The sequence below is a fragment of the Ostrea edulis genome, chromosome 9 (assembly GCF_947568905.1).
Source record: "Ostrea edulis chromosome 9, xbOstEdul1.1, whole genome shotgun sequence".
Lineage (NCBI taxonomy): Eukaryota > Metazoa > Mollusca > Bivalvia > Ostreida > Ostreidae > Ostrea > Ostrea edulis.
Genome location: NC_079172.1, coordinates 17499559 through 17514393, shown reverse-complemented (window position 1 = coordinate 17514393; position 14835 = coordinate 17499559). Strand labels below are relative to the sequence as shown.

The following is a 14835-nucleotide window of genomic DNA, read 5'->3' as shown; positions in this document are numbered from 1 at the left end:
GTGTCCCAGACTCAAGTGAAAATTATACTAAAATCCATTCTTACCCGAAGCCCTGTTATTTGTGCATTAAAGGAACATGGACATGATTTGAACAAATTTTAATTTTCCATTTTTATTCCTTACAATGCTTAACTTAAGTATTTCTAATGGCCAACGAATTTTTTTTATGTAAGTTGTTGTGTTACATGTGAGATACAGCACTCACAAGTCTTTGTTATGTACACAAGGCTCGTGCCAAGTTTTTGTTTACATATAGATTGCTTAATAGAAAATAACATGTTTAAAACAAAATGAGATGTGCCAAACACTAAAAACTATTTACTTGTGTTAAGAATTAATTGGTAAATTGAAAAATCTACTTTAAACAAACTTTTACAAGTATATTTAACCTACATGTACGTAAACAAAAACATGGCACGAACCTTGTTTACATAACCAAGAATTATGAGCTCTGTATCTCCCATGTACTTCGACAACTGACATTCAAATTTTTGCTAACCCTGGAAATACCTTAGTTAAGCATTCTAAACATTAAAATGGAAATATAAAATTTGAGAATTTTCAGCTCATATCATGTCCCTTTAATTAAAGTGCACACTCAGTAAAATCCAGGTGACATGTGATGAACAGTACAAGTCTCAGGGGAAACTGACCACAAGATGTTTGTTAAGTACACTCAGTTAGGTGTGCATAGGGGAATATTGTATACCCACAACTCCTTCCACTAATAAGGATGATTAAATTGAATTATAAGTATAAGGTTTTCAAACTCGAAATCTATGTTTTATTAAATCTTCGTCTTTCTGTAGCCATATTTATCAAAATCGAAAGTAGCATTGTCTGTTATGATTCTTCAAATTGTTGTAAATGAGGTAAAATAACAAATTAATTTAATTATATATCATAATTATGCATTGGGTAGGTAATTAAGAGTTATTAATCCGTCAATGTTTGCAATTTGTTTTAAAAGCCAACCGAGAGGAGAGCATCAGCTTGTGTTTCTTATGAATAGGGGTGCAGAAAAATTACTTCTCGTTTTACTTTTCTCGAAGATCTCATACAAAAATGACTCATGAAATTTTCATGGGGCTTGTAAAATTTTCACAAGACTCAAGCTGCTAATAAACCATGAGTCTGCAACTCGTCTTGAAAAATTCCTAGTGACAACCCTGAATTTGTATCATAAATCACAAATAATGTGTTGTGAAACAAGCAAAGAAGACATCTTTAGTAACAGAATTATTTCACTTTAGCCCATTCTGATTTTCAATACTGGTTACACATATAATTCAGAAATTATAAATATTCTCACACTTCACCACAACTTACTGGTATTCTGTTATCTGAATTGTCAAATATAATTTCCACAAACGCGGAAATAACCCTTGGACCCGTTCCTTCATGAAGAAGAGCTTGCCTCTGTTCTGGTCTAAGATGACTGAATTCATCCGAAAGGACAAACTGGATAGCTGGCAAACAAAACAATGTTCACAGGTATGTACATCAACAATATATCACTCATTCTATAGACAGACGCCTCACAAAAATATCTGCACCCTACTAAATAACAATATTTAACAATGTTTTGGATATAGCCCATCCCCCACATATTCTCCTTTACCAACTAAAATTGTACTTGATTTCTTGACCTGACATTATCGTGAATTGGTAATCCAGAATAATGATGAAATCACTAAATACCGTATATACTCACCTATAAGTCGGTTGTATATTTTGTAGCCTATTTTGGAGGGATTTACCATTGACCCATTTATAAGTCGGTATAACTTTTTCAAGAATCGGTTGACAATTTCAAACCAATGCTCTAACATTTTCACCTCTGTTTCAGATAATATTTTGTGACATGCGCTGATATTTATTCATTTTATCAACAAATCAATATCAGTAATATACACTTACATGTATGAATAAAATTATTAAAATACATTTATGTAAATACTTGTACTTTATGCATATAATCCTAGAACACATGTATATATAAGTCCAGTTAGCGTTAATCATGATAATCGTCGGGGTACAAAGTTATTCAAAAATGCTCTATATTACGCTGTCCAGAAAAATGCTAATCTTCTTAGGACTCATCTATAAGTCGGATATAAAGTTTTGGACCAATTGCTAGCTCCCTAAAATCCGACTTATAGGCGAGTATATACGGTACATGTAACAATACACAAATACAGGCTAAAAATTCATTTTTGCCTTCAATTTATATACACTTATCATTTCATATTACAATAACATGCATAGTAATCTTTGCATCTTCAAATAGCTTCTCAGACTTACCATAGAAAAAGTTACTTTTCCCTGACCCATTTCTGCCAACTACAAATAGAGGGATAAATTATTAGATGTGCTTGACTAGTGAAACACTATGGATCCAAATATGGTCTTGTGCAATTCCGAACAGATATGATCTTAGACCATAACACATTCCCAATAAATCATAATCTGACCTTAACAGTAATTTGCAGGTGCCATAAAGCCAAGAAAATAGATCTTTAGTTTCTTAGACACCATCTTATTGGATAGAAAGCTACCACAATGACATATTGAGATGTGAGGAATAACTAAATTTTCTCTTTCAACCATTCTATACAGAAGTGTTTTGCTAATTTTTAATAGAATAATTATTTTCATGCAAAATCTTTAATAATAAAAAAAAAAACCCACTGAAAAACATCATAATTTAACCTAAAACAAACTGTAAGATATAGCTCAAACAAGGTTTGATGAGAAAATGAGAAAAATAAAATTACCTATGACATTGTGTTTGGGGCTGAAAGGTTCGACAACAGTTTGATCCCTGTAACTTCTAAACCCCTGGATAATTACCTGAAAATTGAAATTAAAGTGTTGCATGGTGATTTTCATGAAACTGTACTTCAGTTTCCACAATATTGAATGCTTTCTTAAACAATAATGTATCAACAGTTAACTAAAGTTATGTCCCTTGCCTACAATTTTTACATTGAAAACCCTATTTTTTACCAAGTTGACCTTTGAAACTAATAAAAAAAAAAAAGAAAACCAAAAATTCAAACACACTGAAGTGACTCGAGAAACTCGAAGTCCATTGGACTACAATAAAACTTCTTGAGATTGAGTTTTTAAGAGTCTGGAATTCAGCACTTTTCAGTAGACCAATTAACTAAAAGTAATCCCAACCATAATGTGACATCACAAGATTTTGCAAATTCGATGATTTATATTAATTTATATGCATCATAGAAACAAAAATTTTGTTGGAGTCTTATCTGATAGTTATTAGAAAAATTTTTTTTAAACATAAAATATTTCAATCGTCTAAGTTATATATGATTAATCAATATGTTTCAAAATATTGAATTCAAGTGCAATAACTCTGTTTTCATTGATTTCTTTATCAAGTCCATTAAGCGATACAGTTCCTTTATTTCTCAGATTTTTACCTATTTTTGTACAGAAAGTTTCATGAAATTGTTACATGAATTAGAACCATTTTTTTAAAAATGAAATTTGGATAATGCTCAATGTTGTACGAGGAAAATTGTAATTTTCTGACGTTGATATGTACGATTCTGTTCATGTAAAATGAGAGTTGAACAGTTAATTCATTTGAGGAAAAAAATCAGAACTGGGAGAATTCTTCAGAGATCGAGAACATCAACAGTTCAAAGTTTAAGTCATGGAAAGTATACCTGTAACAATGAATAACCCATAGATCAGCAATTGCGAATTTTCAAATTCTAGCAGTAAGCTCAAATAGTTAGAAGTGCAAAAAGATGGTGACTATGCATGGGACGTGGTACATATAAAAACTGTTGCTACATGTACTGTTTTAAAAAATGAATCCCCTTACCTTGTAATAACCTATAGATCATTTTAAGTACTGTGATGAATTTAAAGGTGGGGTGCCAGGAAGTTCCCTGACATTTGTCAAAAAAAGAGAGCTTTATTGTTTTTAAGAGAATGTTCTTTTCATCATCACGAAATAGATGTAGGCTACTAGGCTTGGACAATTTCCTAACAACACAAACAAAAAGGGGCATATTTTAGATAATCTTTAGGTAACTGAACAGTGAAAATATTACGAAAAACCTAAGGTCCGACATCCTAGTATAAAGACGCAGCACCAGGGCAAATTATCACACGATGAAAGAGATACGATTAGCTTAACTAATAAATAACCAAGCCAGCTTTAGTTTTATTCAGTACAGCATTAATAGCAGATATGGACTGAATTATGCATGGTTGTTGGGTTTGTTTTTTTTGGTCATAAACTAACGCTTCAGAAACTGCAGACGAGCATCAACGCCGCCGATACCGAACAGTTTAAAACGTTTTGATGACTTCTTACCTGTTTAATGTACATTTTGCAAACGTCCTTATGTTATGTACATTATATAAAATAGCGATCACCTATGCATTTTTAAATATATAGTGACATTTGAAGTGATCTTCGATTATCTGTAGGCAAAATGTTGGCTTTGTTTACAAATTGCAAATGGCGGTAAACTGTATGGTCACCTATACCATGCACAATAAATAAAATATCATAAAAAGTTAGATCATGTGTGTTCTTAAATCTGGTTTATATTGTATCAAAATATATCTAGATGGTATTTTAATATATTTCTTCATGAAAACGCGATGGAAAAGGAAAATATATAAATATAGACATTTGTCGTTTACTTAGGCGACCTTCATAAAGCCCGGGCTTTTTCGAAATATGTTACACAGCGATAAAGAGTTTTCTCCCTTGTATCAACTTTTTTTTCCTTCTTTTGTGCCACACTGGTTCCCGTTGATTGCAGAAATCCAGTTCAGCTCTGCAAAGTTTATATCACTTTATACAGAGTGTATGTTATCTTTGGTTCCCCATCTTAGTGTATGTTGGGCAAATGTCAAAGATATCAGACCACAAAAGATGCAAGATTTAATTACATATACTGTTTAGATTGGATCACACTTTTTTTTTTTTTTTTTTTTTTTTTTTTTTTTACATTTTTCAGTCTAAAACTTTCCGACCACGAAAAACGGTGTCAAATGCTCTGCTTCTATCGCACATATAGAACTACCATTTTAGAATAAATTTTAAGTTATGTGACAATTTGTTATTGATATTCAAGGTGTACATTTACTTACTCAATTGAATTTTCCCTTGTGTTGACTTTTGTCAGCATTTCTCCAAGTAATAGGTTATGCAAAAGTCACGTGATTTGCTACCGTGTACCTGCTCCTTCTAAAATATCTATTTTCAATTAGTATTATGTAAAGTACCTCTACACCAGGGATCATTTTAATAATAGAGGTTTTAGTGCCAGGTTGGGCTAAAATTGTCAATGTGATTAAATATCTTTTTATCATTTGAAAGACCTTTGCTGATACTATATAACAACTAAATGCACACAATTGGGAAAAGCAGAAAGGGTTGTGCCGAAATTGTGAATTTTGTAACCTTAGGGGTAGAGGTTCCAAGTCAAGAATGGGTCAATATGGTCATGTCATCTTGGCTTCCATTTCATTTAATTAATAAGCTTAATTTGACCAACACTAGCAGGCCTCTTTCAGTCATGGCTGACCATGGATAGTGACGACCCCCCCCCCCCCCCCCCCGTCCACTATCTGTTTGGGGAGTCTGACCTTGAGCAGTGCCTCTTGTGGCTGTAGAGACCGATGCGAGAGTGACAGTCACATCTGTAGGATGATTCTGGTCTGTTGCTATCGTTTCCTTTCGCGGGCTTGCTTCTACAGCTGTTTAAGGAGGGTGCTCCTCCTGCTGGCGCTATCATTTGCAAGGTCCTCCCAGGACTTAATGTTGATGTCGAGCGTCTTCATGTCTCTCTTTCACATGTACGTCCCTGTACCTTAGCTGCGGGCGGCCATTGCTTCTCTGCTCTGCGACAAGCCCACTGTAGAGGACGTCTTTTGGGATTTCGCCATCCTCCATACGGCAAACGTTACCAAGCCAGCGCAGCCAACGTCGTCTTAGCTGAGTATACATGGTGGGGAGGCTAGCACAAGACAGGACTTCGGTGTTGGTCACTTTATCTTGCCTGGAAATACCGAGTATGTGTCGGAGACTTCTGAGGTGGGCGTATGTGGTCCATGTCTCACTACTATACAGGAGAGTGCTGAGGACGTAGGCGTTGTACACAGCCATCTTCATCTTCATGGTCAACTTGGGATTGTTCCACACTCTTGATGTTAGGCGGGCGAGTGTTGTGACTGCCTTCCCGAGCCTTTTGTTGATCTCAGCGTCAAGGGAGAGTTTATCAGTAACATTGGACCTAAGGTTGTCGAGCTCATAGTTGTCAATGGTAATGACTGGTGGTGCCGATGTGTCTTGGGCTAGGATGTTTGTCTTCTTCAGACTAATGGTTAGCCTAAGGTCTTTGCAGGCCTGGGCGAAGTGATCTATCAGCAGCTGCAAATCATGTTGGATGTGAGTCGCAACAGCAGTGTCATCAGCAAACTGCATTTCTCTGATGAGGGTCGTGTGGACCTTTGTCCTCGCCTTTAGGTGGGCAAGATAGAAGAGCCTGCCATCTGATCTTGTCTGCAGGTAGATACCCTCTTGGGTGGTGCCAAAGGTGTGTCTTAGGAAGAGTCCAAAGAAAATCCCAAAGAGGGTTGGGGTAAGCACACAACCTTGTTTGGCCCCACTTCGTATGTCAAAGGATTCGGAAAGGTTGCTGTTGAACTGCACATTCCCCTTCATGTTGGTGCGGTAGGACTCGATTAAGCTGTGCAGTCTTGGAGGGCCTTGGTGAGGTCGATGAATGCAATATACAGGGGCATCTGCTGCTCTCTGCACTTCTCTTGGAGTTGACAAAGGGAGAAGACCATGTCTATCGTGGATCTTTTAGCTCGGAAACCACACTGTGATTCTGGGTAGATACGCTCAGCCAGCTTCTGCAGGCAGATCAGGAGGACCCAGACTTTACCGACGGTGCTGAGAAGGGAGACACCTCTGTAGTTGTTGCAGTTGCTTCTCTCGCCCTTGTTCTTGTATAGAGTGACAATCTTGGCATCCCTCATGTCTTGCGGCACAGCTCCCTCTCTCCAGCACTGGCAGAGGGCTTCATGCAAAGGGTGCAGTAGGGTAGTCTTGCAGCACTTAATGATGTCTGGAGGGATACTGACATTGCTTGGTGCCTTGACTGCAGCTAAACTGTTAATGGCCTTGCTCAGCTTGTCCATTGTTGGCTCTGCATCAAGTTCTTCCATTACTGGCATGCATTTAATAGCATTGAGGGCTGCAGGAGTCACTGTATTCTCTCTGGAGTAGAGGTCGGAGTAGTGTTCCACCTATCTCTCCATCTCCTGGCCTTGATCAGTAATGACGTCCCCAGTGGTGGATTTGAGGGAGGCTGTCTTGCTCTGTGTTGGTCCTAGAGCCTTTTTGGTGTCATCATACATCCCTCTGATGTTGCTGATTTCAGCAGCTGTCTGGATCGTCTCGCTGAGCTCTGGGTGCAGCGCCTGCCGCTAAGCTGGATCTTGCTCCTGGAAACCATGAAATGCTGCAGGTTCCTATCAGTTGGTAACCGTTTGTACTCTGCGAGTGTGGCACGCTTGGCTTCCATAACTGGGGTCATCTTGGCAGACTTGGCCTCAAACCAGTCGTTTGACTTTGAGGTTTTCTTCCCAAAGGTAGTCAATGTAGTGTGGTAAATGGTGTCTTGCAGAATTTCCCATTTTTCTGTGGCAATGTCTCTGGGCTGTGATACATCGCATTCTTTCTCAAAGGTCTCCGCGAACTGTTCCACGAGATCTGGCCGAGTCATCTTACTGACGTTGATGTGAGGGACCCCTGGTTTCTTTCCATGGTAAAACTTTTTTTGGTTGCAGCCTGATCTTGTAGCATACAAGGGAGGAGTCCATGTCGCAGTCTGCGCTGTGGTAAGAGCGTGTGCGAAGAAAATTCTTGATGGTGATGCATGTGACCAGGATTAGATCCAGTTAGTGTCATTGCTTTGAACGCTGATGTCTCCTGGAGACTTTGTGTTGAGGTTTGTTCTTGAAGGAGTTGGCGATGCACAGGTTGTGGAAGGCACAGACCTCAAGCAGTCGCTGTACGTTCTCATTTAATTTCTTCACTCGTCTGCTCCCACTCTAGCATTGAAGTCACTCAGAAGAACTAGTGTTCTGTGCTGGCGGTGTTGCTGACGATGGATGCAAGGTTCTCATAGAACTCATCCTTGGTATCCAGTAAGGCAGACAGCGTCGGGGCAAATGCAAGGGACATGGACACAATTTCAGCTGAAAATTTGAAAATTTTATTTTTTGATTTTTAATGTTTAGAATGCTTAACTAAGGTATTACTAATGATCAGCAAAAAATTGAATATCAGTTGTTGAGTTATAAGTGAGATACAGCTCAAATTGTGTCCATGCCCCTTTAAGGTAGAGAGTCAAGAGCGGAGCCATTGCTGCCTGGTTCAACCATGTTCAGCAAGCTGTTCTTTACTGCAAAGCCCACTACATGTTCTCTGGGTTCATTAGAGCTCTTCCCTTGCCAGAAGAATGTGTTGTCCTTCTCCTTCAATGTGCCTGCATTGGCAAGCTGTGTTTCCTGCAGTGTGGCAATGTCAAAATTTAGTCTCTTGAGCTCATCATTGATGACAGCTGTTTTTCTGGCATCATTAATGTCCTGAAGATTTTGAGAAGAGCCAGGCATCATTGTCTGAACATTCCAACATCCCAGTTTTAGAGCTGGTCTCTTTTTTGAGAGTTTTATTTTGTTGTTGCCTGGTGCGGTGGTTGACGATCTGCTTGTCAGGTTTTCTCCTAATCTCCATGCACCCAATGAAAAAGCAGACTGTGGCGGGACAACACCTTACTGGCTGGGGGCTGCCTAATCCGAGATTCCTCATGTCACAATATAAAAGCGGGGGTAAGAGTCGGAGGAATCTCAGATTAGGAGCTGCCCAGCTTGAGGTGGGCAGTAGCTGTCCAGTGAGACATGAAGATCTCTCCTACCGTCGGAAGAAGCCCCTGGCGCCTCGCTCTACGCCACTTTGAGCGATGGCTTATCACTGGTAACCGTTTCTTCCCTTGTTGTGTCTACTCCAGAAAAGTAGTGAAACTGGGGAGCCCTCTCCAGAGGCAAGTGTGAGTGTATAGGTGATGGTGTGGGCGGATGTAAGCCTGGGCATTGTGATATGGAGGACAGGCTGTTGCCCATGCGGCAGGTCCCCCTTCTCCACGCTGCTACTGTGATCCAAAGGAAAGGCAGAGGCCAACACAGTTCAACAGCATACCACCTTTAATAGGATTGTTTTTCGAGGTTTACTCCTGAAGACTTTCAATTATTTCATATGAATTTTTTGTGCGTGTTTTCTTCTTCCTGGAATGATAACAATGGTGGTTTGTTTGCAAAAAGAAATTTTAAGAGTCAGAATTTTGCTGTGATTTGATGCATGATATGAATATCCAATAACAATGCCTACAAGATTTAGATAGACATTCTAATTAGCTGGTGAGCTAAAAAGTAGTTATAGATAACATTTTAAGTACAAAACTGCATTCCCTTGTTGCAAAATGGTCTACAAATTAAACAAAAAATGTTTGTAAAAGATGTACATGTATGCCCCCCATGGTGCAAAATTGAAAAGGGTTATACATATGCATCATTTAATTGATAGTAGTGTGAAACCATTTCAAAACATTGAACAGACAACATCTTTCTATGTTTAGAGTGGATTGACCATGTGACCTAAAAATCAGAGGTCATCTTCTCCTTATGCTGTAACAGTGTACCAAGTTTGATGTCAATCAAGCAAATGATTCTTAAAATATAGGAGACAATATTTTATTACGTTCAGTTTAACCCTTGACCATGTGACCTCAAAATGAATAGGGACCATCTACTCCTTAAGATGTACCAGTATACCAAGTTTGATGTCTGTCAAGCAAAGGCTTCTCAAGATATTGAGCGGACAGTATGTTCCTATGTACAGTTTGACCCCAATCTAATTAAAATTAGATCTTCCATCCGCTCCCCAGTTTTCGATACGTCGCGTGGAAGCGACGTATCGAAAACTGGGGAGTGGATGGAAGATCTAATTTTAATTAGATTGAGTTTGACCCTTGACCATGTGACCTCAAAATTAAATGGGTCATCATCTCCTGAAGATGTACCAGTGTAATAAGTTTGATGTCTGTCAAGCAAAGTGTTCTCTAGACATTGAGCAGTCAGTATATTCCTATGTCCAGTTTGACCTTTGACCATGTGACCTCAAAATAAATAGAGGTTATCTACTCCTCACAATGTATCAGTTCCAAGGGTTCCAGCATAGTGTTAAAAAGTCCATCAGTATGTTATATTCATGGTAATTTCTTTTGTTTGTATGGCCCTCTGTACAATAAACTTCATACAAACAAAAGAAAGCATTGAAATGTCTTGTGTCTTGAATATTCATAACATCATTGCAAAAATTGCATGCGATGTGACATCAGAAGTCTGGGGTTGATAAAAGACTCGATGTGGAGATTGGTGACACTGACTTTTTAGTTTCAAAATGACTTGGATGTTGTCTCGAATATGCATGGTATTGTGGATAATGAAAAAAGAGCGGATTAGGGATATTGGGCACATTACGTACATGTATGTCAGACTTTAGCTAGTTGTGTTCATAGTTTGGAAGTTTTAGCATGGAGCCAAGCTACGCCCCTGGAAGTTACTATATAGCTAAGCTCCGCCCCTGGAAGTTATAGCATGGTTTCATGGAAGTTATTGTACAGCTAAGCTCCTCCCTGAAAGTTATTGTACGCTGGATTCCTGACAAAGGTTTTCTGTCTGATTCAAAGTATGGATAAGATCAAAGTACTGCACCATGACACAAGGGCACTTTAAAGTGCATTTGTGTTTTAATAACATAATTATTTAGGTTCAATTTAGTTTAGATATGCAAAACAGGAAAATTATCAAAATGAATCAGGTGACTGATAAGGCCTGTGGATCTCTTGTTATTAATTTTCTCCCCCTTCAAAGGGGCATGGCCCTTCATCTGGACAAACTTGAATCTCCTTTACCAAGATTCTTTATGCAAAGTTTGGTTGAAATTGATGCATTGGTTCCAAAGAAGGTGAATATGATAAGAACTCCCACATAATGGGAATATATCAATCAGAAAAGCTCATTCAAGCCTTCAGCTCAGTAAAAATAAGACACTTAAGAATAAGTATTAATATTTTTATTAATGAATACCAGATACATCACCAGTTCATCATTATATACATGTCTAATAGTAAATATAAATTAACATACTAATCTTAATTCCAGCAGAATCTTTATTGTTAATTGACATTCCCTTATAAATTACCAATAAACTGTATAGTTTCAAGTTCATATGTCAATGATGAGCAAAAGCAATTGACACTATGCCAAACCATGATCTAGACATGCTATGTTGTAAACTTACAAGTGTGCATCTTTCTTGCTCTAAAATATTTGTTCGTCAATTTAAGCAAAAAATTCAAAATTTAACTGTAAATTTTCTTCAATATTCTTCGTGAATTATCACACATAACAAAACTTGATATATTATGAACAAAAAATCAAATATCAGACAATTAAAACAGTCATGTGACAAATCTCGGTAGTTCCATTTAGTGTGTTCACTTTACTTTTGAAATATGGTTGCATAAATGCATATACTACAGACCTAAAGATGCATTCCTCCGTCATGTCAGTTGACCATGCTTCATTGTTTAAATATTAACTGTTTCAAGTATAAATCTGATGAAATTGGCATTCACCTCCATGAAATATAGAAATCCTTGCATTTGCCCCCCCCCCCCCCCCCCCCCCCCCAGTAAGACACATAAAATATTTAAAGAACTAAATATAATTATATCATCCATCACCATAAGAATAATACTACTGTTTGTAGTGAAACTGGACTAGTATATATACATGATCATGATCGAAGTATATAATTCATTTACAGTTATGAATGTTCAGTACTTCTGTCCCAGATATAATTTCTATGAAAGTTTGAACATTAACAAAACAAAAATGTCCACTAAAGAAGGTAACAACAGCCGTGAACCCTCTCACATTCTCACTGGTCTAGAGTATTAAAAACAAATAGGAGTCATCACCAGAAGTAGCTGCAGCATGAATTGCATTGCTTACTCAGAGTAGGCAAATTAAATTAAAAACATAGACAACACTGTACTACACCAACAATGACTACAGACTTAGCGCTACACTTACTGTATATATACAGTTTATCAGTTTTTTTAAAATCTAAATTAGGTTTACATTCAATGTATCTGAAATCAGTAACATTTGTAAAAAAAAAAAAAAAAAAAAATAAAAATGTTTCAACAATTCTAAAAGTACATATATATATATAAAATTTGCCACAAATTTTTTTTTTAAACAACAAAAATAAAAAGGCATAAAATCAGTGTAAATGTTGCGCACCAACCATAAAAGGCTATAAAACTTTATACATGTTTATACAAACGAGATTCAATTCCTGACTGAGAAACCACTTTAACGTGAAATCTCCAAAGTGCATTAATTCAACATGGTGGAGTCACAAATATCAGGTACATTAGAATCACACTGATTCTAGATAAAGTATATACATGTGTGTGTGTGTGTGTATACGTATCCCAGGGTTTTGCCTTTGATGTCGTTACCAATTGAATTGATAGCGATTTCCTCATGAATGTGAACAATGTGCATACGAATCTTGATAAATATAGTATGACGATTTTAATGGCTGGGAATTCCGACAGAAATGAAAGTAGAATGTAAAATATAAGAAACAGATTTCGTTTTTAAAGAATACATGAGAGTGCCCTGAAGAGCAATGCTTCATGCCAGCATACTTTTCACGAAGCACTAATATGTCTACTTAAATTAGTCTAATCCACTTTTGATTGGTCATTTTTAGTGGTCATTTTTGATTGGTCATTTTTAGTGCTGTGTGTGTGTGTAATTCTCGTTAAGAACACATTTTAGTCGCTCTTCTTATTAAACTCGATATATTATTAACAAATTTATGCTATCATTTCACCATCAACTGAACTTGGAAAGACATATTTATCAGTATGTACTCTATTGCTACAATATAATCACTGAATTTTTGAGGTCACCATGAAGTTTTACCCACCTGAACAGTACAATATTGACTGTAGCAAAGTGATTAGCACATTGACAGAGAAAATGTCAATAATTATGATTGAATAATTCAAAACATTGAAACTGGCTACTACAGCCTACAAAACAATTCCTTGTCAGCCATTTTTTTTTTTATATATACCACTAGACTGCAACTCCTAGCTGAAAGTCATTAGTGACAGGAGTTTTTATTTTCCACATAGCCAAATAATTTAAAACATTGAAACAGGCTACCACAATATATATAGAACTAATTACCCAACAATACCTAATCGGTCATCTTTTGATCGACTTCCATGTTGTTATAACTCAACTTTGTGATAGATGTTACCCTTTTCTCACAATTACAGTGCAAGGTAGCCGAAAGGAATACAGAGATGAGTTTTCATCGAATGACCCAAAACTTCCCATTTTATATTTGGTGTGCAATGTTTGAGAAATCAAAAGTTATATTCACTTCGAAGGTACGTGCAGGTGAATATAACGTTTCATTTTTCCGTGCATGTTGGATCTCGGCCAATAGGAAAGCAATATTTGGTGCAATGTTTGAGAAATCAAAAGTTATATTCACTTCGGAGGTACGTGCAGGTGAATATAACGTTTCATTTTTCCATGTATGTTGGATCTCAGCCAATAGGAAAGCACAGAATTATTCAATAATACAATGAATCCGATTATTAGTGTACTCCATCGCTATATCAGATTTATATTCATCACTGAATCTGCTGCCACCATTAATAACATTATGCATGTAAAATCATATATGTAAATGTCTGACCAATGTACCTACTCCACCTATAAATGTCTACAAACAATATACATATACACTGTATTGATGTACAAGTCATTGAACAATGTTTAATTTTTATACAGTAAAACACGGTCACAGCAAACCTGCTTATATTGAATTTACCCTCACAGTGAAGTGATTTTCATTCCCTGAAGTTTTAAAAACTTAATGAATATATTACTGTACTACGTTTATGATGAATCACAATTCATTGTCCCCAGCACTTTGCTCTACCCATGTTTTACTGCACGTTAACAAAAACAACAACACCAATTCATCCAAAACAAAACAAAGAAAAATAAACATATCTGGTAACCTCCTGGTGTATGTCATTAAACTATTAGCATAGGGTCATAAAACCATCTACAGTGATCACTCACAATGTAATCTAAGTAAATTGTGTCATCAGTTTTCATTGAGATAATGAATGACACGCCGCGTTTGTAACTATATGCCATACTGAAGTCCCTATCGTGTGAACAGAAGATAGCTGACGTCCTGTCATACGTCTCGGTGCAAAACTACATCTCACAATAACAAAGAGAGCATGACACCATGTGACAACAAAAACTCATGGAATTCTTATCTTATAATGGTCACTAACTTCATGTGGTCAATATTTGGTTGCAATGTCCTGTGACAAGCAATATCAGAGGAAGACATAAAGTGATATAAACTGAACTTGTTTACTCAACACGGGTACTTATCAACTTACAGTGAATTCCATAATATCTAAATAAATACACCATAGAAGGTTTTCCAATAAAAATGTCTCTTCATCATTTAATACACATTGCATCATACATAAATTTAAACACTATGAAAACCCTAGCATGAGTATTGAAAACTGACAAGTTTTTTGTAAATATTCAATGTACATGTATCATTTTGTAAATAGCGAG

General features: G+C 36.8%; 1 protein-coding gene across 1 annotated transcript in view; it reads right to left on the bottom strand.

Annotated features, from left to right (window-relative positions):
• The window catches only part of LOC125659007 (structural maintenance of chromosomes protein 3), a 54636-nt gene that overhangs the window by 24832 nt on the left and 14969 nt on the right, over positions 1-14835 (bottom strand). The window contains 3 exon segments of the mRNA XM_056148740.1: positions 1330-1469; positions 2305-2343; positions 2778-2853. Coding sequence (XP_056004715.1) covers positions 1330-1469; positions 2305-2343; positions 2778-2853 — 255 coding nt within the window.